Source organism: Lutzomyia longipalpis, chromosome 4 (genome assembly GCF_024334085.1).
Source record: "Lutzomyia longipalpis isolate SR_M1_2022 chromosome 4, ASM2433408v1".
Classification (NCBI taxonomy): domain Eukaryota; kingdom Metazoa; phylum Arthropoda; class Insecta; order Diptera; family Psychodidae; genus Lutzomyia; species Lutzomyia longipalpis.
This window is the reverse complement of record NC_074710.1, coordinates 16,670,632-16,691,844: the sequence shown is the minus strand read 5'-3', so window position 1 is coordinate 16,691,844 and position 21,213 is coordinate 16,670,632. Positions and strand designations below refer to the sequence as shown.

The window sequence follows — 21,213 nt, the reverse complement described above, 5'->3', positions numbered from 1 at the left end:
CCATTTCGGGGTTTTCCTGTATCTTCAATATTCGAAAAAATCCCGATTTTTTATTGAAATTTCTCTGTTCTTAGGTCCGAGATAATTCAAAAACTTTTCAAACAGTTTTCCCGTAAATAGATAAATCCGACGAATAATGCTAAATGAAAGATTTTATTCCGCAAAATAATTACATACAATTCCCTAAGAGAGATTCAACATAAATCCACCCCGAGGGGCGTTCGATGTAATTATCTCTGCTTCTTTTTTTTTTGAGAGGAAAATCTAACCCCTCGTAACCTCTGTGGATGATGATATGTCGTTGTCGTTGTTCAACGTATTGAGAGGAGAGCATAAATAATATTTGATTTATTGTGCATCCCTGTCTCGCGCCCCTTCACAATCCCATCGCCGTGGTTTAGAATCTGCTGCTGCTGCTGCTGTAGGTACAGGGTGTGATGTTCGACGAGCTTCTACTATATATAATATTGTACATATTTTATTCATAAAGTATGTACGTGCATACATATATAAAATGTAGGTATGCGATATGAGAAAATGGGAGAGATGTGTTGTTTACTGATCACTCTTTTGAGCAGATGTAACTTAATAGTTCATCAAGAAGGGTGTCTGTCTCCATGACAACGCCACTCTAAGCGTCGAAGCTGGTGTTGGCTGCCATATTTGCTAGTGCCACCCACTTTTCAGCACCCTCCGGAGCATCTCACTTTCTCTCCCACGTCCCGGAAAATATTTTGTCCCGGAGAACGGCGTCGTGTATCATTCTTCTCACCATCTATATGCTCCTCTTTCTCTGCTCCCGATGGGGAGGCCTGCGAGAGTGAGATGAAGCATCTCGCCTCTCTATGTACACACCAATGTGATTTTTTTTGCTCTTCTCTTCTTCTTTTCCCATTTTCCACCCCCGTCATCCCCCTAACACGCGCTTTTCCCCGCGCGTACACAATGACGCGGCTTTAGCGGGGGAGGCTTCAACGATGACGAGTGACATACCCTCGCATTTCAAGAGATGAAGAAAAAAGCAAATAAAGAGGAAAATCTACGAGGGAGGCATGAAAAAGAAAATGAGAAAAAAAAGAAACGAAAGAGGGAGGTGACAACATTTATAAGTATATAGAAAATATCCTTCTCTGTGCCTTTCAAAGCTTTCAAATCACTTTCCTTCCATGATTTTTTTTGCTGGAAATTTGAGAAAATCTCCAAATGATTCCTTCTTGTAGAAATTAATTTTCCCCAAAGGGATTTGTGGGGAAAATTACTTTTTTCTTTACAAAAATAAATTATATTGATTAAATGGATGCTCTCTGTTAACCCTTGGAGGATCCAATATTCTTAATTTTTAAACTTTTAGTTTTCTCTTAAAAAGAGAATGTTTTTTTTTCAAGTTTTCTTTCGGCGTACTTAGATATAGAATTTATTGATTCAAAATAAACCGAATTGCCCACGCATGGCCAGCAAACCCCTCAAAGGGTTAACTAGAAATGCAAATGAAGTTGTGAAAGTGATAAAAGTTTTGTGATGAATCTGCATAAAGTCCTCAAACTAAAATGAAAATTCTACAGTTTCTGCATAAATTTTGATTAAATGTGATAAATTTCGTAGCAAGGTCAATGAGATGGAGGTAAAGGTTAAAGGGAAAACTTTTTATTTTTCAATTTTATAGAAAATACTTGAGAAGACACGGAAGGAAGTTCTGGAAAATTTTGTAACTCTTCCACTTTATTAAATTATTTTAGAAGCTGCTAATTGAGGAGTTAAGGAAATCCTGATTATTTTCTACGAGGAAAATTCTGGAAAATGTGGGATTTTTCTCATAAAGAAATTGTAAGATACTAAATCTTAAGTATAAAAAAATATATTCTGCGAATGAAAAAACTTATCAAAAATTTGCTAAAAAATTGTCTGCTAAAAAATATATTAACGGTTTTCCACGTTTTTCTGTAAAACAAAAAAATCTTTAAGGAAATTTTCTACTTCTTCTAAAAATTTAAAAGAAAAGCAAAATTTGATCTTTTTTATAATTTATTTTTAATCTTTTCATTTAAAGTTTATTTAGTTTAGAGAGTCTACAAAATAGTCTCTAAAACGTTTGATTTTGTCTCACTTGACTTTTAAATCTTCAAATGATTCCTTTTCTCAATCCAGGGAGGATTAAATGGGCATACCAATGGGTGGACAAAAGGCGGCACAGCAACAGCTTAAAAGCAACAACTTTCCTTTCATCCCAAATCGTGTCTTTTGCCGTAATACATTTGACGGAAAAAGTCACCAAAATCTCTTTTTATTTTGCTCATTTTGAGCAAATGTGTTGAGTTATTTTTTGAGATTTTATGTTTTTAAATATTTAACTTATATTTATTTTTTATTTTATTACTAGATTACATAAATATTTCAAAAATAATAATTTTAAATTGCAAAGAAGTTTTCATTTTCTAGCTAAAAATATTGCGATAAAATTGTAAGAAAGTCTTCCTACCCATATCTTTAGTCAATCTACAAGAAAATACGAAATACAATATCAGCCCCCAATAGCTGAAGCCCGAGGACGCTATTTGTTAATTTTAATTAGTTCATTTAACTTTCAATAAATCTTTTATTAAGTCTTCAAAATAAAAAAAGAAAGATTTTCTTCAGATTTTAAAATGAAATCGAAGGATAATTTAGAAAAAAAAATCAAACGAATAAATTAGAATATAACAAATTTGAACATATCCTTCCCAAGAAAGTCCCCTGAAAAGGATTTCAAGGACTTCAAGACACAAATAAATCAGTAAAAAAAAGAAATTGAATGCAGTGGTGAATTCCTTTGCAATGTATAAAATATCAAAAGCCATATGAGGATCCTTCAGGAGATTCGGGAAGATTTCCTATTTTTTTTGTCTTTTCTTTCTTTCTTCTACTACTTCTATCTTTGATTGATAACAATATAAGAAGACAGAGAGAAGAAATTCCTTGTGCAAGAAATAACAAAACATACGGAGAAGAAGAAAAGAAATTTACAAAAGATTCTGTTTACATCGCAACAGCGAAAGAGATATCCATCGTTTCAATGCAAAAACCTCCCTGAACTTGAACAATAATTGCCTTTCTCACAAACTACATTACCTTCGTCCTTAAATTGCCTGCATTGCTATGTACGTATATAGGTAGCATTACCTATAGTCTTTTTTTGTTTATCTATTTTACCAAACTTTTGGCTCCTTTTCTTTCTATTCCTCCTCAGCCATGCAGCAAAGGCTAGCAGCAATCATCCCAAAAATAAGGATCTTTTTACCTTTATTTTGTTTTTTTTTTGCAAGAAATGAGAAAAGAAAACGCAATCAGTTGCGCAATTGAGACAAATATGAAGTAAAAGGAAAAAAACGAAGAGATTTTCAGGCAAAAGAGGGAAATCCGTCGAATTTGAGTTGAAGAAAAAAAACGCATCATGAAATGCGGATCAATTGAAAAACACCCTCGTTTGTCGACAATGAGAGCTTACCCTTATATTTGTATTTGATATTGCCATTGGGCGCACTTACAATGGACTGGAAACACGCCCAGAGCATTGTTACTCATCTCTCCCTGGCTAGATGGTCCCCATCTCATCACACACAACACACACGATAAATGCCCTCTACTCGACTTTATATTCATCATTCCTCGCACCTCACCCCCTTCTATTGATACTTACATACATAAATATGTAGGTATGTCGAGGAACATTACATAATATGTATTATATTGCATAAATTCGCCCTAAAACACCCTTCACGTGGCGAGAATAATTCATCATCGGAGCCATGGAGAGCTATAAGTGAAAATCCTGGCTAATTTTGTGCACAAGAAGTGTTGAAAGTCCCTTTTCAAAAGGGAAATTCATTTTATTCGAGTATCTGTGTGTGTGTGTGTGTGGAAATTAATTTTGAACTTATGGGGAATAAATACGTGAGATTATAATTCAATTTCATCAAATAAATCATCTAATCTTTCTTCTAAATGATCGAAGAATTGAAGATAATTTAAATTCATATTTTTAAGATCAAATTAGACCCTTTCTTAACCCTGGAGGATTACGCTGGCCACCGTGGTCAAATCGACTCAATCGACTTCTTTAATCCTGGAGAATTTTGCTGGTCACCATAGCCAATTTGACTTTTTTAAATCGTCCCAAAATTATAATTTATTTAATATTTCGTGATAAATTCTACTTTTATGTGTAGGGAAATTCAATTAGCTCAAGTTTGTAGAAAGAAAACTTTGAAAAAAATATTGTTTTAAGAGAAAATAAAGGTCAAAGTTTTAAGGTTAGAAACCTCGATCATCCAAGGGTTAAATAATCACAAAATTGAAATCTATTTAACGTTTTGTGTTAAATTGTACGTGTTAAGGAAGTTCAATTACTTCAAGTTCTTAGAAAGAGAACTTTTAAAAAACATTTTCTTTTTGAAAGATAATTGAAGTCAAAGTTTTAAGGAGATTATGTCGATCCTCCAAAGGGTAAAGTAATTTGAATTATGTTATTAGAAAATTAATCTTTTGATTTTAAAAATGCTTCAAAATGACCAGAAGGATCAGACAAATTTTTCTAAAAGAATTCTTAATTATTCCTAAATATGGATATTTTTTTGAAAGAATCTTTTAGAATCTCTTATTGGTCGTGGCTTCGATTAAAGCGGTTAAAGCCAGTAAAGACCTTAACATTTGGAACATAACCTCAAAAGTTTGACTTTTATTTTCCCTCAAAAGAAAATATTTTTCTGAGTTTTCTTTTGACGATCTTGAAGTAATGGAACTTTCCTACACAAAGGTGTAGAAATTTTCACGATATTTTTAAGAGATTTGATTCTGTGACGATTTAAAAAATGTCGAATTGGCTATTTTGGCCAGCAAAATCCTCCAAGGGTTAAAGAAAAGAAGAGGTTTTTATTTAAAAAAAATCGAGGACTTAGAAATTCAAAAAAAAAATTTTTTTATTTTAATCTTGATTTAAATTTAATATCTTTTTTTTTTAAAGGGTTAACGTAAGTAAAAGTAAATCTTTAAGAATATTTTAAGCCTGAAAATGGATTCTTGGTGACAGAAATCCTTGAAAATGTTGAAATTTCATAACAAATCCTTAAAAAATTCAAAGATTTCTTTTTGAATACAAAGATTTGTTAAGGAAAAAATGATTTTTTAGAGATATTTTTCATTTCATTTTTCTTTTTTCTTTAGTAATTGGGAAAAGCAGCTCAGAAATGGCTGAAATTAGAGGATTTTTCAAAGATGTTTACCTACATTGTATGAAGAAACTGTTAAATTTTGAGAATATTATGTACAAATCTCAAATAGAGCTTAATATTTTGCCTCCTTGTGGGTGTAAAAAATAATCAGAAAAATAAGAAATTTAAATTAAAAACGTTTACTTCAAAATGATTCTTTTTAGACAAATTAATTAACATCAAAATTAATCACAGATTTTAACGCCTAATTAAATAGAATTTATTTCACACCACATTTCCCCAAAAACTTTTCCTAATCCCAATAAAATAAAATTAACCCCGCAAAAATCTCTTCTTGTGGTCAATAAGCTTTGCGGTGGAATTAAAGAAGATTTTTTTGGTCCATTGTGAAGGATTTATTTTGCAAATTATACTTCCTCCTTATAATTCATCCAATAAAACTAATTCCCTTTCTCACTCCTTCTTCGCGGACTAGAGCGCGAGATGAATATCATCAAAGTGCGGGGGCTCATTGAAAATATTATATGATGGTGGTCTTGCCTCTTAATAAAAATAATAGAGAGGCCCTTTTGCGTATTCTTCCTCATTTTTTGTTGTTGCTCTATGGTGTATCAATGGATTATGATGTGTTATGGCGTTGTTGGAGGCAAAAGAAGATGAAAAAAAAAGCTTTAAAAAAAATTGGAAAAAGATTGAGAAGGTGGCTTTTGTGATTTTTATGAGGATATCAAATGTTTTTTTTTTCGTGGCTCTCTTAGCAGCAGCGGACGCGATCAAAGGTCGTGCGGGAAGTACAAAAGTCCAGCAAAAATGCCAGCCAGTACAAGAACAACAAAAAAACATCCTTCTCATGATATTTCATTAAAAGAATCCTTTTGCCAACCGTCGCTTTTGCTATTAACCTCTAGGCCGCCAAGCGGGGTCGTTGAACGACCCCAGCCCTATATTTCGTGCTATAACTTAATAAATATAAAAGATACCATTCCCATCTTTTGGAAATAAGTTCTTTGGTTATCTGAGGAGGTTGTGTAAAAATTTCAGCTCAATCCGTCTACCACAAGAAAAGTTATTAAGGAAAATGTAGAAGAAGGGAATTCAAAAATTGGTGTAACGGCCATGCTGCGGAAAATTTCTTAGAATGAAGTTAGTCACATCATAAATCATATGGTTGAAGGGGGTTGAAGGGTTGTGTTTACTTTCTCACTTTACCATCTCAGTGTCAGAATTATCGCGAATAAGTAACATAAACAACATAAAACATAATTAGAAGCATATAAATGTGCAAAACAATAAAGAATATTCGAGAAATATTGCCATTTATCACGGTGCGGGAAGTGAGGGGAATGTGGGGAAGTAGTGAAAAAAATAGCAGTTGCGGTCAACTTCGTGGCAAATTTCTCACGAAGAAAGTGTGAAAAATGAGTGAAAAATGTTTTTCCCTAATATCTTCTTCTGCGTGTTTCCGGGTGGCGAATTTGTGATGCAAGGGGCAAGAGGACTATATAAGGAGTCTAAAGGTAGTGACCCGACAGTTCCCGGTTTTATAGTTTATGAGAAAATCGACTTCCTTCTTGGGGTCGTTCAACGACCCCACCTTGGCGCTCTAAGGAAGCTCCAAGGTCTTGGCGGCCAGCAGGTTAATACGCTCTGCCTGTGCATTAGCAGGGTAATTAGCCACGGAGGGGAATTCATGCGAAGTGAAGCAATATTGCAATTGATCAGTGAGGAGAAGGAAATTACGATCCCAGCGCTCTATTGATAGACAATCTTGTTTTTTTTTATAATTCATTCTTTATATTATTTATTAGATTTATTAGAATAAAAAAAATAATTTTTCACTTGGAGGACAAAACTGGCAATCGCTGCCAATTTGACCTTTACAAAGTGTCATATAGAATCTAATTTATTTAATTTATTGTGACAAATTATACATATACATACTTGTGTAGAAGAATTCAATTACATCAATTTCCTCCAAAGAAAATTTGGAAAAACGTTTTCTTTCAAAGATAAAATTAAGAGAAAAGTTTGAGGTTAGAGTTTTTAGTCCTCAAAGTTTTAAAAATCCAATTTTTACCTAACATTTTTTACGCGCGAATAAAAAACATAATTTTTCTCGTTTTTCGAAGGATTTGCGCCAAAAATCGAGAAGCTTTCTTACAGTTTTTAATTTAATTTCCCCATCTTTTGGCGCACAATTTGCGTCATTTTGCACACAGAAAATATCACAAAACAATGTAAAAAATTAGTTTAAATTGACTAAATTCTCAAAAATTGAAATGAAATTTCAGTAAAAAAGCTTTTATAAAGATCTCTGGAACGAATTTTTATCGTAAATTTGCCTTTCTTATCGTGATTTTATTGCTTTTCCACCTAAATACCCTCCAATAAGGACGGAAAGAAAGTAAAAAACATGAAAATTGAAGAAAATTATTTATTTTCTTTTTTTTTCATCAAAATTGTTTATAACTGACATTTTGAATTTAAATTCTCAACACCCTGAGCTTTATGGTTGTCTCATAAAGTTCGAAGCTTTTTCTTATTCTTTGAAGTTGAATAAATATTGGACAGTCTAATATTGTTTTTCTTCGTGTGAAACTTTCTGGAGAAAAAAACTCAAGGAAAATGGGTTTCCTGTACACTTCTGTTTTCCGAAGGACATCCACCTTTGCCGTGGGCGTTGTAGCGTCTGTGTTCTTCTTCGAGCGAGCCTTCGATTGGGGCTCTGATGCCCTTTTCCGGAGTGTCAACAAAGGCGTAAGTTTTTTAGTTACATAATTTTCTAACCTCCAAATTATTGAATTTTTCGCTTTTCTCTCATTTTGCAGAAACTCTGGGATGACATTAAGCACAAATACGAGTAGGAAATGAAACAATTTACTAATTTAATTTGAGAAATAACTAATAAAAACTATGTTGAAGTAGAAAATTCTTATGTTTCAATGAAGGACATTCCGGATTGTTTGAAAGTTTCCACGAAGACGGCATGTTTGGGGTACTCTGCACCGAATTTAATGCTCGCCGATGGGGCTACTTCGGTGATCCCGGCAAATTGACATCGTTCCGCGAGAACTCTGGCCAGGAGGGTAAATGCCGCGGTGTCATTCATCTTGTAGAGGTTCTTCTTTAGGGACCATTCCTGCGTTGAGACTTTCAGGACAGTGATCTGCCGGTGCGGGTTGACAATCTTCGCCGTGACGGTGTTATTTGTCTGCTCCAGATAGAGGCTGTAGTGGGAGAGAGAAACATCCGGAATTTGTGCAGGAAAAAGGATTTCTCATAGAGTTTACTCACGTGTTGTGAAAAAGCTCCCTTCGTGCTTCCAGGTGATACCCATCGGGCTTCCTGGCTACACCAATCAACTCTGCATTCACTGGATTGCGATTCCTCACTGAATCACTGAGAAATCTCTGATTTATCCGCAAAATTGGGAGGATTGTTTTCATTTTGATCACCGCACAGAACCTAACCCTATTTTTGTTTATTTTTATGATTTCATTTTTACCAGTACAACTGTCAAAAAATCTTGTTTTGCTTTTTCTTCAGCAAAAATAAAAATTTTTTAGAGAGAAAATCAGTAATTTTCAGGCATTTCCACGTGGAAATCCTTTGAAAATGAGCAGTGAAAAGGATAAGGGTGCCCCTGAAGAACCATCGGGGGAGGGAAGTAGCAAGGTAAGCTAGCAGGAACCCCCGGAAAAGCTTTCAAATGTTATAGAGAGATTTTTTTTCTCGCAGCAAAATATTTCAGGGACGTGTGATTGGCAGCTGGGGAAGCATGATATCAAATCCCGTGGTCAGCACCTCCTCGAGACGGGGCTCTGGGCTGATTGTCACTTCCTCCTGGGCGTGCCACCGAATCAGGAAGTCATTGCGGGGCACAAACTCATCCTGGCCATGGCATCGCCCGTTTTTGAGGCAATGTTCTTCGGGGGCTTGGCCGAGAAGGCTGATCCCATTGCCATTTGCGATGTACAGCCCGAGAGCTTCCGGGCACTGCTGGAGTACATCTACACGGACACAATACGCGTGAATACGGTGGATAAGGCGTGCGGGCTGGTGTACGCTGCTAAGAAGTACATGCTGCCCTATGTTGTGGAGCAATGCACAAAGTTCCTCTGGTCAGATCTGCAGCCGAGCAATGTGTGCCGGGCGTATGAGTTTGCGCGCCTCTTTGAGGAGAATCAACTCATGATGACGTGCCTGGAGATGATCTGTACGCGCACAATGGAGGTCATTGAGGATCCGAGTTTTGAGGAAGTGGAAATGAGTACAATTCTCACGATACTCGATCAGGAATTCCTCAGTGTTGACAGTGAGTTGTCCCTCTACTACGCCCTCAGTCGCTACAGTGAGAAGCACGCTGGGCAGGAAGGGAGCGCCTCTCGTGCTGCAGACATCCGGCAGGCTGTGCAGAAGATTCGTTTCCTCACACTGACTCCACAGCAATTTGCCGAAGGTCCCGGACGTTCGACGCTCCTTTCGCAGAATGAAGCCTTCGTGATCTTGATGAATATCTCCAGTCCCACCAATTGTGGCTGCCCCATGCCCGAGGGCTTCTCCACCAGCCGCACATCCCGCATACAGAATGTCGTCGTGGAGTCCCCTTCCCCGCAGAACATCGAGGAGTCCCCAGCACGGATACTTCCGGCTTCTTCTCCGCTTGTGGATGAAATGCACGACGTACGGAATCTCATGGACACCCAGCGCTTCTACTGCATCCGCTCAATACGCCAACAGACGGATTATCTCAACACCAGCGTCCTGGATTGCTCCGTGACCTTCTCCGTGAATCGCTGCATCTGCATCACAGGCGTCCAGGTGCCCACGCAGGTGCTGGGTGAGTCCAACATGCAACGTTACCACGACGGGAGTCTCCCAGAGCGCTACTCGGAGCTCCTCTACGCCCATCTTCTGGACAGCCGTGGGTCACGACTTACGTACACGCACTGCACGTCAAAGGTGCGCTTTGACTGCATGCTGGAGATCTCCTTCGATCGCCCGGTCTTCATTCAGCGCTACAAACGCTACAAGATTGGCATTGTCTTCAACAAGGTCGGATGGTACCCCATGGCGGAGTGCCTACCCACAAAAGTCTGCCAGGATGTGACGTTCTCCTTTGGCGTTGGCATGCCCAATGAATCTGTTCGTGATGGACTCATTCGTGCCATTGTTTTTGCCTTTACGCGCGAAGGGATTTAATAAAACAAACATAGCTCTTGCGGAAGGCAAGCAAAGTTTGAAATCTTGGAAATGAATCCGGAAGTTTGTGGTGGAGACGACGAAAAAACGTCGATTCTGAAGAAAATCTTTTCTTTCAAAGAGAAAAAGTCTTTATTACAGCTTTTATAGCACCCAAGACACATACTGAGCTGGGTATGCTATAAAAGCGAATTGGTAAAAGATTATTGTAAAATAATAAAGAAAATTAAAGAAAAACCTTCAAATTCAGTTTAAACTGAACGTTATATGTAAAGATTATTTTTTAATCAATTAAAGAATTTAAAAAATCATATTTTGATTTTATGGCATGAGCCTAGACTACAATAAATACAAATATCCATAAATGCAATAACAGCAATTATAAAATTCTATCTTCTAGAGTTCTTTAGAAAAGAAATTGTTAATTTATTAACAATTATTAATTGTAATTCCCTAGCTGAGACACTTTGAATTGTACCATAAAATATTTATTATTTTGACTTTTTTAGTTGTGAATTAAACGAATTTTAATATTCGTACAATTCACTTTTAAAATTAGACTTTTCAAACCTGGACTGAAGATTGAACTAACTACAGCCAAGACACGTTTTGTGCTATAAAAAATCTAGCAGTTCAACAATATAAATTGAAAAGATCTCCAAAGTTCTTTTTGAATCTTCATGATTTTTTTCCATTTTTATAATGTGAACGGTCTAAAGAAAAGCCTAATCTCTAGACCTAGTAGTACAGACATATTTTGTGCTATAAAAAAAAAGATTTTCTTCAGAATTTACAAAAAATAATGTTTAATTTAATCTGATTTATTCAATGACGGGGAAAAGAATTCTTCATTTTCTTTATATTAGAAATGAAGAAGGTTTGTGTATGAAACTCGAGCAACTAGTCTAAAAAAAAAGATTTATTAAATAAAAAACATTAAAAAATTAAAAAAAAACTAAGCTTAATTCAACGATTTATTTTATTTGGAAATTGTGTTGGAAAAGGAATCTTTTGAGGCTGAAATGAAGCCAATTAACATGAAGAAAGTGTAAAAAAAATTGCAAAAAATTAATAAACGTGATTTAAATAATTTAAAAAGGAATTTTTTTAGCCGATGGGAAAGAAATTTAGGTCTACGTGTAATAAATAATGAAATGTTTTAGAAAAATCATACCCGGCTGGAGCAGAATTTATTACATTTCTATGTAAAACATTCTCAAAATTATTCGTCGCGTCAAAAAATATTTTCTTATCCATATTTTATTCAAACATCAACGTGTGAATTTGTAATAGGCCACGGTCTCCCCTATTCAACCAACTTTACTATACTGCGTAAAGCACATAAGAAAACTCATCCTCCTTACCAAAGTGAATAACCCCTTGAATCAGATTTGCGTGAAGTACCCCTTGGTGCGTGATTGGGAAAAACTTTCTTACTCTTGTGAATTTGTGGCTTGTTTTTGTGCAAATTTCCCAGAGATTTTCACTGAATTTCCTTGAAAAATCACCGAAAACTCGGAAAGGAAGGTGAGTTGAGTGATTTTGTGTGAAAATCTCTTTTTGAAGAAGAAAAATAAGAAAGATTTTTGCAAGAAGAAGATTCCTTTTGAATTTTGAGGTTATGTGAACTTTCTTTTTTTCTTTTCTGCTTTTGCAGTGTGAAAGAAGTATTAAAATCTGGTGAAAAATGGGTGATTCAGACGATGAATACGATCGCAAGAGGCGCGACAAGTTCCGCGGGGAACGTAGCTCCGGGGATAGTTATCGTTCAGAGCGGGATCGTCGCGATGATCGTCGGGATGACTGGATAAGATCAAAGCCGGATTATCGGGAATTCCGGAATGGTGGAGGCCGGGAACGGATGTATTCCCCACCGAGGGATATGCCGCCCATGAAGAGGATGCGAATGGCACCGCATGACCCGTATGGGCCCTACGGTGGTGGGTGGCATCACGAGAGTGCCGGAATGGGGTGGATGCCACACGGTGGGGGTCATCCGTATGGAGGTTCCATGGGCATGGCACGGTAAGGACGTTTTTTTCTCTTCCAGAAAAGGCATTTTCTTGACCCTTTTGTGGATTTCCTTTTGCAGGGACTCCGCCCCGAATCCGGACATGCAGACACAACCGTGTATGATGACACTGAAGCAATTCCTTGCCACGCAGGATGACGCAATCTCCGACTCGGACGCCATCGCAAAGTACAACGAGTACAAGCTGGAGTTCAAACGGCAGCAGCTCAATGAATTCTTCGTGGCGCACAAAGATGAAGAATGGCAAGTATCCTCCATCCTCTTCTCCAGGATTAATCAACAAACAAAAAATATTTCTTTATTCTCTGTGGGTTTGTTCCTCACCCCCACCCCGCTTCGCCAAAAGGGGTGGGGGTGGAGTGACGTCAAAAAAAAACATAAATATTTTGTATTTGGGGGGCGCTCTCAAAGGTACCAAGAATATTCTTTTAGGTGGTGAAGGAGTTTCTCTGTGCAGCATTCCCCATCGAGTTCTGCAATCCAGTGGTGCTGCTTCCTTTTCCACTCTCCATTCTCTTGATATTTTTTTTTTTTTTATTATTATTTCTCTCTCTCAACTAAATCTTCCTCTCAACAGCAAAGTTTCGATCAAAAGAAAAATCGTGATGTGGATATAAAAAAGAAAAAACGAAAAGAAAATCAAAAAAGAAATTCTCAAAAATTCAAAAGAAATGAGAATCTTCCGCAAAAAGGTTTTTTTGAAAAGAATTTAAATTAAAAAAACAAAACGACAAAAGTCGCTTTTAAGTAGCTTGGCGAGCAATGCCAAGGAAGTAAAGATCTCACTCTAGAGTTAGTTTTTAAGACAAAAAAATGCCGCCGAAGGTAAGACACATAATATTAGAATAAGAACAAAAAAAATAATGTTTAAGAGTGATTTAAAAAAAAATACAAATTTCAGCCAAAAAATGGCAAAGAAATCATTTTTGTTGCTGCAAAAAGAGCCAAAAAAAAAGAATTATTTGTCCTTTTTTTTTTGTTTTTACATTTTGAGAGGCTCTGTGCCCCATGAAGCCCCAAATGGATTTTTTTTTTACTTTGTACTGATTCTCCCTTTTTGTGGTTTTGCAGCAGAGAATGTTTTTTAATGTTTTTCCTTTTGTTTTTCTTCTCTATTCCTTGCCTTGTAGGTTTAAGCTGAAATACCATCCGGAGGATTTGATGAAGAGGCAGGAAGAGCACGTTGGATTCCTCAAGGTAAGGCTTCTATTTATTTTTGAAATATTCAATTTTATTTAAAGTCTTCATCAGGTCCTAATTTGTGAAGAAGAAATCAATTTTTCCTGTATTTTATTTAAGGACCTGATGAACCTTCTCAAAATCAAGTCGAAATTGTATAAATGAAAATTAATTACATAGAGAAAATAAAATTATTCTGTTAGAAAATAATTTTAATAGAAGCAAACAAAATTTAATTTTTAATGAAAAAAAGTTTTCAAATTCATTAAATATTTGTTACGGGACTTTTGAAAAAAAATCGTTGAAATTAAAAAAGAAAAAGAAAATTAAAGGAAAATCAAGGTTATCTAAAAACGAATAATCAGAAAAAAAGTTTCGAGCAGGCTAACATTCTTATTAAATTTTTTAGAAATATATTTTCTAATGTAAAGAAAAAAATTCAAATTGAATGAATAATTTTTATGGACAAATCTGTCTCATGTCGTGCTGATTTCGATGTAAAGTTACATTTAAATACTTTTTCTCAATTTTTTAATTATTTCTTTGATTAATTTTGTTTGATATTTTGCTGAATTTCGACTAATTAAAATGTCATCAAATGATTATTCTATGATTTTTATAATTTTCTTTAACTAAATTCGTCTGATTTTGAACTGATTCCAACTCACAAAAATAGTTATTTTTAAAGATTTATTAAAGCCCTATTTCAACTAATGCGTGTCTGATAATATGCTGATTTCGACAAAAAAACGATAAATTTTTTTTATTATATTATTAAATAAAACTTCTTGTTTTGTTAATCTATATAATAAAGAAAGGTCTGTTTGTTGGTAATCTTCCGTCGTGTTCGGCTATACAAATCCACACCGTTTGACCGATCGCGATGAAATTTGGTACAGAGGCTCCTTATAACAGGCGGTTTCGAGTGGCCGTATTCATTTTCCCCCCAAAGCCCCCCTTCAGGTAGCCCCCATATAACAGTCATGCATTTTTTGCGAATTTTTGAATTTGGCGCCGGAAATGTTGTATGAAAATGATTTCTTCTCTTTGCAATTTTTTTTTTGAGATTGATGAGTGTGCCCAATCATACTTATAAATCATCACAATTTTTTCTCTCTATAATTTGCGCGAAGCGCAAAACCCCCCGCGAAGCGGGGCGAGGAAAATTGGAGCAAAGCGACAATTTACCTCGTACTTCATATATTACTGATTTCGACCCAAAAAAATCACAAAATCTTTATTTTTTTAAAATAAAATTTTTTTCTTTTTTAATGCCTCATATTGTGTTCATTTCGACCCAAAAAATTTATCAAAAATATTTTATTTAAAAAAAAATCTTTTTCTTTATGCCTCATATCCTACTGATTTCTACCCAAAAAAAACTTGTCAAATTTTTAATTTTATTTTTATTTTTTAAAATTCTTTTTTAATGCCTCATATAGTTTTGATTTTAAAGCAAAAACACCGTCAGATGATTAATTTTAATATTTAAATAATTTTGTTCTTATAGTAGGGGTAACTGGGGTAAAATGGTGAATCGGGAAAAAAATTAAATTCAATATCTCATGAAATACTTTGTCCTAATCATTCGTATTCAGTTAACAGGTGCTTCTTACACCTCTTAATAATCCCAGAAAGCTTTAGTCATGTAGAACGAATACTTTGGATTTTATTGAGGAAAATAATTTTCCGATGTCTAAAGTTACTTTTACCACCTTACCATATTTCAATTTTTACCATCTTATTTTGTGTAATAAATTATGAAAATGCATTTTTTCAATAAAGCAATTATTGCTGAACACAAACCTATTCTGATTTTTCCCAAAAATTTTCCGAGTTTTCTATTATAAAGTTTTCACTAAAAGGTAGCACTTGGGGCAAGACGGTGAATATTTTTTGGGGTAAAATGGTGAAAAATTTGCCTCCTTCCACTCATATAGTGTTTTCTCTCTCTACAATCTATTTTACTATTGACGCGTAATTGAATAATCGCCCAAAATTTTCGCCCTACAAAATGAATGTTTTTATTCCATTCAATTCTTCACAGATAATATGTATTAGGTAGATTAGGTAATATAAACAATTAATTAACTCGAAATAATGTTTTTTTTGTAATTTTTCTTAAAAAATTTCTCCTTGTTAAATAAATTATTATATTGATTTTGCTACCAAAGTAGCTACGAGTATGAAATTCCTTGTCCGCTGGGTTTTTGTTGCACACAGATCTGACGGGAAATTGTAGAAAACAAACAAATGGAAGTGCTTTTCCACAAATTTTGTGTTTTATCAATTTTATAGAACTAAATAGTGAATAATCATTACGATACGGAGTGAAATCTCTCAATCGAAACAGGTATGTTTATCCCAGAGCAAATCAATAACCTCTCAGACATGGATTTTCAAAGAAAAACGCATTTGAAAATCATTCACCATTTTACCCCAGGATTTTTGGAACATGCAAATGTGGAAGGGTTTGGAAAATGGCCTGAAAAAGCATTTTCCCGTTGAGATAGAGAGAAATCGTCTGAGACAAAGTTGTAGCCCGGAAAATTTGCTATAAGATAGTCGTCATGGGAAATCTCAAATATTTCCATGGAACTCAGGAAAAATTATCTCCCAAAAATTCACCGAATTACCCCAGGTTCCCCTACGTCTGATATTGAGCTGATTTCGACACACAAAAGCAATGAAATAGTTCTTCTTTAAGCTGTTAGAATTTTTTTTAAAAAAACTTTTTTCGTTTCATATCTTGCTGGTTTCGACGTAAAAAATTATCCTTTATTTAAAAAAAAATATTTAAGAAAAACTTTAATAAAGCGACCTCTATGGGCTAATTTTCTTCCCCCCTTCCCCTAAACAGAAACGCATTGATGTCTTCATGGAATTGATGGAGAAGGAAATGATTGCGGATCTGAGTATTGATTTATCGTGCACGGATAAACTTCTCAAACTTCTGGATACGGTGGTGATAAAGCTCGAGGGGGGTACTGAGGCGGATTTGCAGGTACTCGAAGTGCAGACAATGCCAACCCCCGTGAAGATCATTGAGGAGCCACCACCGAAGATTCCGCGTGTTATCAAGGAGGAGGCAGGAGTCACGTCTGCTGTTGCGAAGGAGGAGGAGAAGAAGAATGATGTTGTGGTGAAGATTAAGAAGGAGGTGCAGGATGATGACGATGAAGATTGGGATGAGCAAATAAAGAAGGCAAAAGAGAAGGAAGTTGCGGAGGAGGAAGATGAAGAGATGCTGGAGAAGTCGAAGGAGATGGAAGATGGGAAGGAAGACGTAGAGAAGGAGGAAGATGAGAAGGAGAAGGATGAAGAAGAGAAGGAGAAGGAGAAAGAGAAGGAAGACGTTGAGGAGGAGGAGGAAGAGGAGAATGGCAAAGAAGAGGAGGGGAAGAAGAAGAAGGAAGGATCTGCTTCAGGGTCGGATGCTTCTTCGTCGAGTTCGAGTGAATCTGATGAGGATGAGGATGAAGATGAGGAGTATGCGAGGAAATTGGAGAAGGCAAAGCAAGCCGAAGAGGCAAATAAGGTGGAGAAGACGAAGGAAGTTGAGCAGCTCTTCTTGGATGCGGAGAAGGAGGAAGAGAAGAAGGAGGAAGAGGAGAAGGCACAACAGGAAGCACAGGAAGCAGCAGCGGCGGCGGCGAAGAAGAAGCAAGAAGAGGAGGCAGCAGCAGCAGCGGCCAATGTTCCGGTGATTGATTTAGTGCGAGAGAAGAGCTCCGTGCGGGAACTCCATAAGACAAGTTCAATCTTCCTGCGTAATCTCACACCGACCATCACGAAGGCCGAAGTGGAGGCAATGTGCCGGAAGTACGATGGTTTCCTCCGGGTGGCCATTGCGGATCCCCTTGCGGAGCGTCGTTGGTTCCGCCGGGGCTGGGTGACGTTCAAGCGGGATGTGAACATCAAGGAGATTTGCTGGAATCTCAACAATATCCGTCTCCGGGATTGCGAGCTGGGTGCCATTGTGAATCGCGATCTCAGCCGCCGCGTACGTCCAGCCAATGGGATTGCCCTGCACAGGACAGTGGTGCGGAATGACATTAAGCTCTGCGCACGGATTATTCATAATCTCGATGAGAAGCACGGGCTGTGGCGTGACGAAGGGGCCCCCATTCCGGAGACTTCCGGTGAAACTTTCGGGTTGATGTCACGGAATCCCGTGCTGCAGAATATAACGGATTATTTGATTGATGAAGCCTCCGCGGAGGAAGATGAACTTCTGGGTTTGACGGAAGAGAAGAAAGATGTGCTGGAGAGTGAGCAATTCGACATGGACCCCACGCTTCTGCCTGTCCTCGATAGACTCATCCTGTACCTTCGTATTGTGCATTCGGTGGACTTTTACAATCACTGCGAGTATCCGTATGAGGATGAAATGCCCAATAGGTGTGGGATTATCCATGCCCGGAGCCCAGTGCCGGCGAGTAAGATCACACAGACAGACATTCAGGATTACATGAAGAATTTCGAAGGGAAACTCCAAGCATTCCTCACGCCCATTGTCACCATTGAGGGGGAAGAATTAACGAAGTTGGGTGCAAAGCAAGCCGATGCGGAAGTGGAGAAGTTCATAACGGCAAACACGCAGGAATTGGCCAAGGATAAGTGGCTCTGCCCGTTGTCAGGGAAGAAATTCAAAGGCCCCGAATTCATCCGGAAGCACATCCTCAATAAGCATTCGGAGAAGATTGAGGAGGTGAAGAAGGAGGTGGAGTTCTTCAATAATTACCTCAAAGACCCCAAACGACCGCAATTGCCGGAACATCCGGGTACGGCAAAACGTGCTGGTGGGGTGGATTCAGCTGCAGCTGCGGGGCATCCTGGTATGGCGGGAGGTGGTTACCGTGGTGGGGCTCCATTTGGCGGAGGTGGCCCGTATGGGGCACCACCGTACAACCCGTACGGCATGATGCCACCACGTGGACCACGTGGAGGGCATGGAGGAGGCTTCCCAAGGAGGTATTGAGAGTGTTTGAATTGCATTAGCGGGGAATGTGGCAAAACTAATTTATAGGAGAAACACACCTACTTTCAGGGGAGGTCCAGACTACAGGCCAATCATCCACTATCGGGACCTGGACGCGCCAAGGGAGCCAGATGAATTCCTCTAAAAGAAGAAGAAAGATGGAGAAAAACTTGTGTGGAGGAAGAAGGCAGAGCGACAATTTCATGCCGGGTAAGACCAACAACTTTTCATTTATTTACAATTGAAATAAAATTTTAAAATTTAAAATTAATCATGAATAAAAACATGTAATTTGAAAGGAAAAATAAAGAGAATAAGAAAATTATTTGTTGACTGTTTTAATGATGATTTTAAAAGAATAGAGAAAATATCAGTAGATAGTTCAGCCGGGTAATGATTATTTTTTACATCGTTGTGTATTCAATAGGGGAGACTGGGGCTTATTACAAATTCACACGTTGATTGAATAAAATACGGATGAGGAAATATTTTTTGACACGACGAATAATTTTGAGAATGTTTTGCATATAAATGTAATAAATTGTGCTCCAGCCGGGTATGATTTTTCTACATCTACAACATAAACGCATTTCATCCATTTCGTAAATTTTTTCTTATCGACTTTTGACGTATAAAATATTAAAGTAAAAAAAAAAGATTTAAAGGAAGAAAAAACATTCTTTCAATTTTTTAAAATATATTTGCTATTATTAATTAATTGAATTATAATTTTTTTAAAATATTTATAGGCTGTATGACTTATCAAAAATATCGAAAGTCTGCTTTTTATCTTCTTCAGGTCTACAAACTGTAGGGGAGACCGGGGTAAAATAAGTCATTTTCGAATTTTCAAATGCCAATTTCTCCGAAGTTATAAATCGGAAAAATCGGAAAAAATTAGGGTGCAAAGCCCTACCAACCTATAATTTTTGACAGTAATTTGGAGGTTATCCGATCAGTACTTTAGGTGATAAAAATGAAAATAGATTTTTGGCCCATTTCCCAAACTTTTGCGTATTGAGAAAAACGCGTTTTCCGAACATTTCCTTCAGCAGTTTTCCCATCTGATAATTTTTCTCACTAGCTGGGTTACTTCAGAAAACGTTGCCAAGGTGTATTCTTCAATAACTTTTAATGATTTTTCTCTACAATTTTTTGAATCAAAACATACCCCTTGGGGTAGATCTAGTCATCCCATGTAAATCATATGGGAGATCGAAGTTTTTGGCATATTTTCTATCCATTTGTTGCAAAATGGCGTGTTTGAGAAAATCGCAAAATTCCTTGTTTTAGTGCGTATAAAAGTGAAATTCCTTGTCGCGGATCAAAAGGTGAGAAGTTTAGCTATCAACTACTGTTAATCTCTCAGGTGGGAAATCATTGGAAATGTCGGAAAATTCGACCAACTTTATTTAGCCAACTGGTGACTATATTTACCCGCCGCGTTTAAAAATAGTCAGAAGCGGAAGGGTTTAGGAAAAGCTCGAAAACTCATATTTCCCGGAGAGATAGAGAAAAGTGGTCTGAGACAAAGTTGTAGGCAAGGAAATTTCCTATAAGAATGACCTATTGAGGAAATTTTCTTGCCCTTGGGGAATCCTGCAGATAAGGATTTATGCAAATTGACTATTTTTACCCCGGTCTCCCCTACGGGATTTTGACTGGTAGTTATTACCAATTTGATCCTCCGCTTTGGATTCTGACTTTGACCTCAATTATCTTCCAAAGAAAAGACTTTTCTCGAGATTTTCTTTCTGCTATCTTAAAGTAATTAAAATTCCCTACACATAGATGCTAAATTCATCGAGATAAGTCCAATAGATTTTATTCTGTGACGATTTTAATGTTGAAATGGGTAGCAAGTACCAGTAAAGTCCTCCGGTGTTAAGTTGTCATTAGAACGTTGAAAAACTTAAGACTCTGTTAATGAAAATTAATAGGTAGAGATTTTATCAAAGAAATTTTACGTTTTTTTTTAAATCTTTTCTATTGGTAAAATCAGTGAAATCAAATAAAAATGAGATGACAGAAGGAAAAACCGGTGATCGCCAAGTTATTCTCCCATGGGAAAGAAAAGAAGATTTTCTTGCCCAACGTTTCGCCTCAATGCGAGGCTTCTTCAGGGGGCTAATGGGAAAATTTTATTGAAAAGATTACAAGGACAATTCTACATAAAGCATTTCCCTCACACAATTCTCTCACAATTTTACAAAATTAACTTACTCAATCTTGTCAAAATTCCCATGAGAACGTCAAAAATAATTTCGACGCCTCCGCCACGGGGAAAATTAAAAGGAAAAATTAACGTTTTCACAAAAAACATCACGAAAAAGCGGGTTGCGGTGAAGCCGCCGAGAGTCCATCGCACACATGATCGCGGATGCAGCAAAGTTCCTTGTCGCAGCCAAACGGTCAATTTGAGTTCGAAAAACCGCCGAAAAAACGGTTGGTCTCCCTTCCTCAAATGTATGACGAACGATCTCTCGCTCACTCACCCTTTTCTTTGACACTTGCTGCTTTTGACAGCAATTAATTGTCAAGTAGGTACTGTCAACGTAATCTTTCTATCTTGTTGGCGGTCCACATGGGTCAATAGACCCGAAGACCTTAGGGAG

At 36.9% G+C, this 21,213-nt stretch overlaps 5 protein-coding genes across 9 annotated transcripts in view; 3 read left to right on the top strand and 2 right to left on the bottom strand.

Moving 5' to 3' along the window:
- LOC129795284 (toll-like receptor Tollo) overlaps window positions 1–21,213 on the bottom strand; it is a 650,843-nt gene that overhangs the window by 318,694 nt on the left and 310,936 nt on the right. The gene's annotated exons all lie outside the window — the stretch shown is intronic.
- Window positions 7,753–8,133, top strand: LOC129795324 (cytochrome b-c1 complex subunit 9). The gene is made up of 2 exons (XM_055836474.1): window positions 7,753–7,961; window positions 8,033–8,133. The coding sequence occupies exons 1-2, from the start codon at window positions 7,830–7,832 to the stop codon at window positions 8,066–8,068; spliced, it is 168 nt and encodes a 55-aa protein (XP_055692449.1). The 5' UTR covers window positions 7,753–7,829; the 3' UTR covers window positions 8,069–8,133.
- LOC129795320 (39S ribosomal protein L18, mitochondrial) lies at window positions 8,066–8,650 on the bottom strand. Its single transcript, XM_055836469.1, has 2 exons — window positions 8,499–8,650; window positions 8,066–8,431 (listed from the first exon to the last, which is right to left on the bottom strand). Exons 1-2 carry the CDS (start codon window positions 8,648–8,650, stop codon window positions 8,137–8,139), a joined length of 447 nt encoding a protein of 148 aa, XP_055692444.1. The 3' UTR covers window positions 8,066–8,136.
- LOC129795300 (BTB/POZ domain-containing protein 6-B-like) lies at window positions 8,657–10,680 on the top strand. The gene is made up of 2 exons (XM_055836436.1): window positions 8,657–8,879; window positions 8,943–10,680. The coding sequence occupies exons 1-2, from the start codon at window positions 8,820–8,822 to the stop codon at window positions 10,404–10,406; spliced, it is 1,524 nt and encodes a 507-aa protein (XP_055692411.1). The 5' UTR covers window positions 8,657–8,819; the 3' UTR covers window positions 10,407–10,680.
- LOC129795286 (serrate RNA effector molecule homolog) lies at window positions 11,799–18,923 on the top strand. 5 transcript variants are annotated; one of them, XM_055836378.1, is made up of 6 exons: window positions 11,799–11,933; window positions 12,064–12,431; window positions 12,499–12,681; window positions 13,569–13,635; window positions 16,478–18,591; window positions 18,668–18,923. In XM_055836378.1, the coding sequence occupies exons 2-6, from the start codon at window positions 12,094–12,096 to the stop codon at window positions 18,741–18,743; spliced, it is 2,778 nt and encodes a 925-aa protein (XP_055692353.1). In that variant the 5' UTR covers window positions 11,799–11,933; window positions 12,064–12,093; the 3' UTR covers window positions 18,744–18,923. The 5 variants fall into 5 exon arrangements, with proteins under 5 accessions (XP_055692353.1, XP_055692352.1, XP_055692351.1 ...); XM_055836377.1 differs by having other exon boundaries at window positions 11,802–11,933; window positions 18,650–18,923; XM_055836376.1 differs by having other exon boundaries at window positions 11,802–11,933; window positions 18,647–18,923.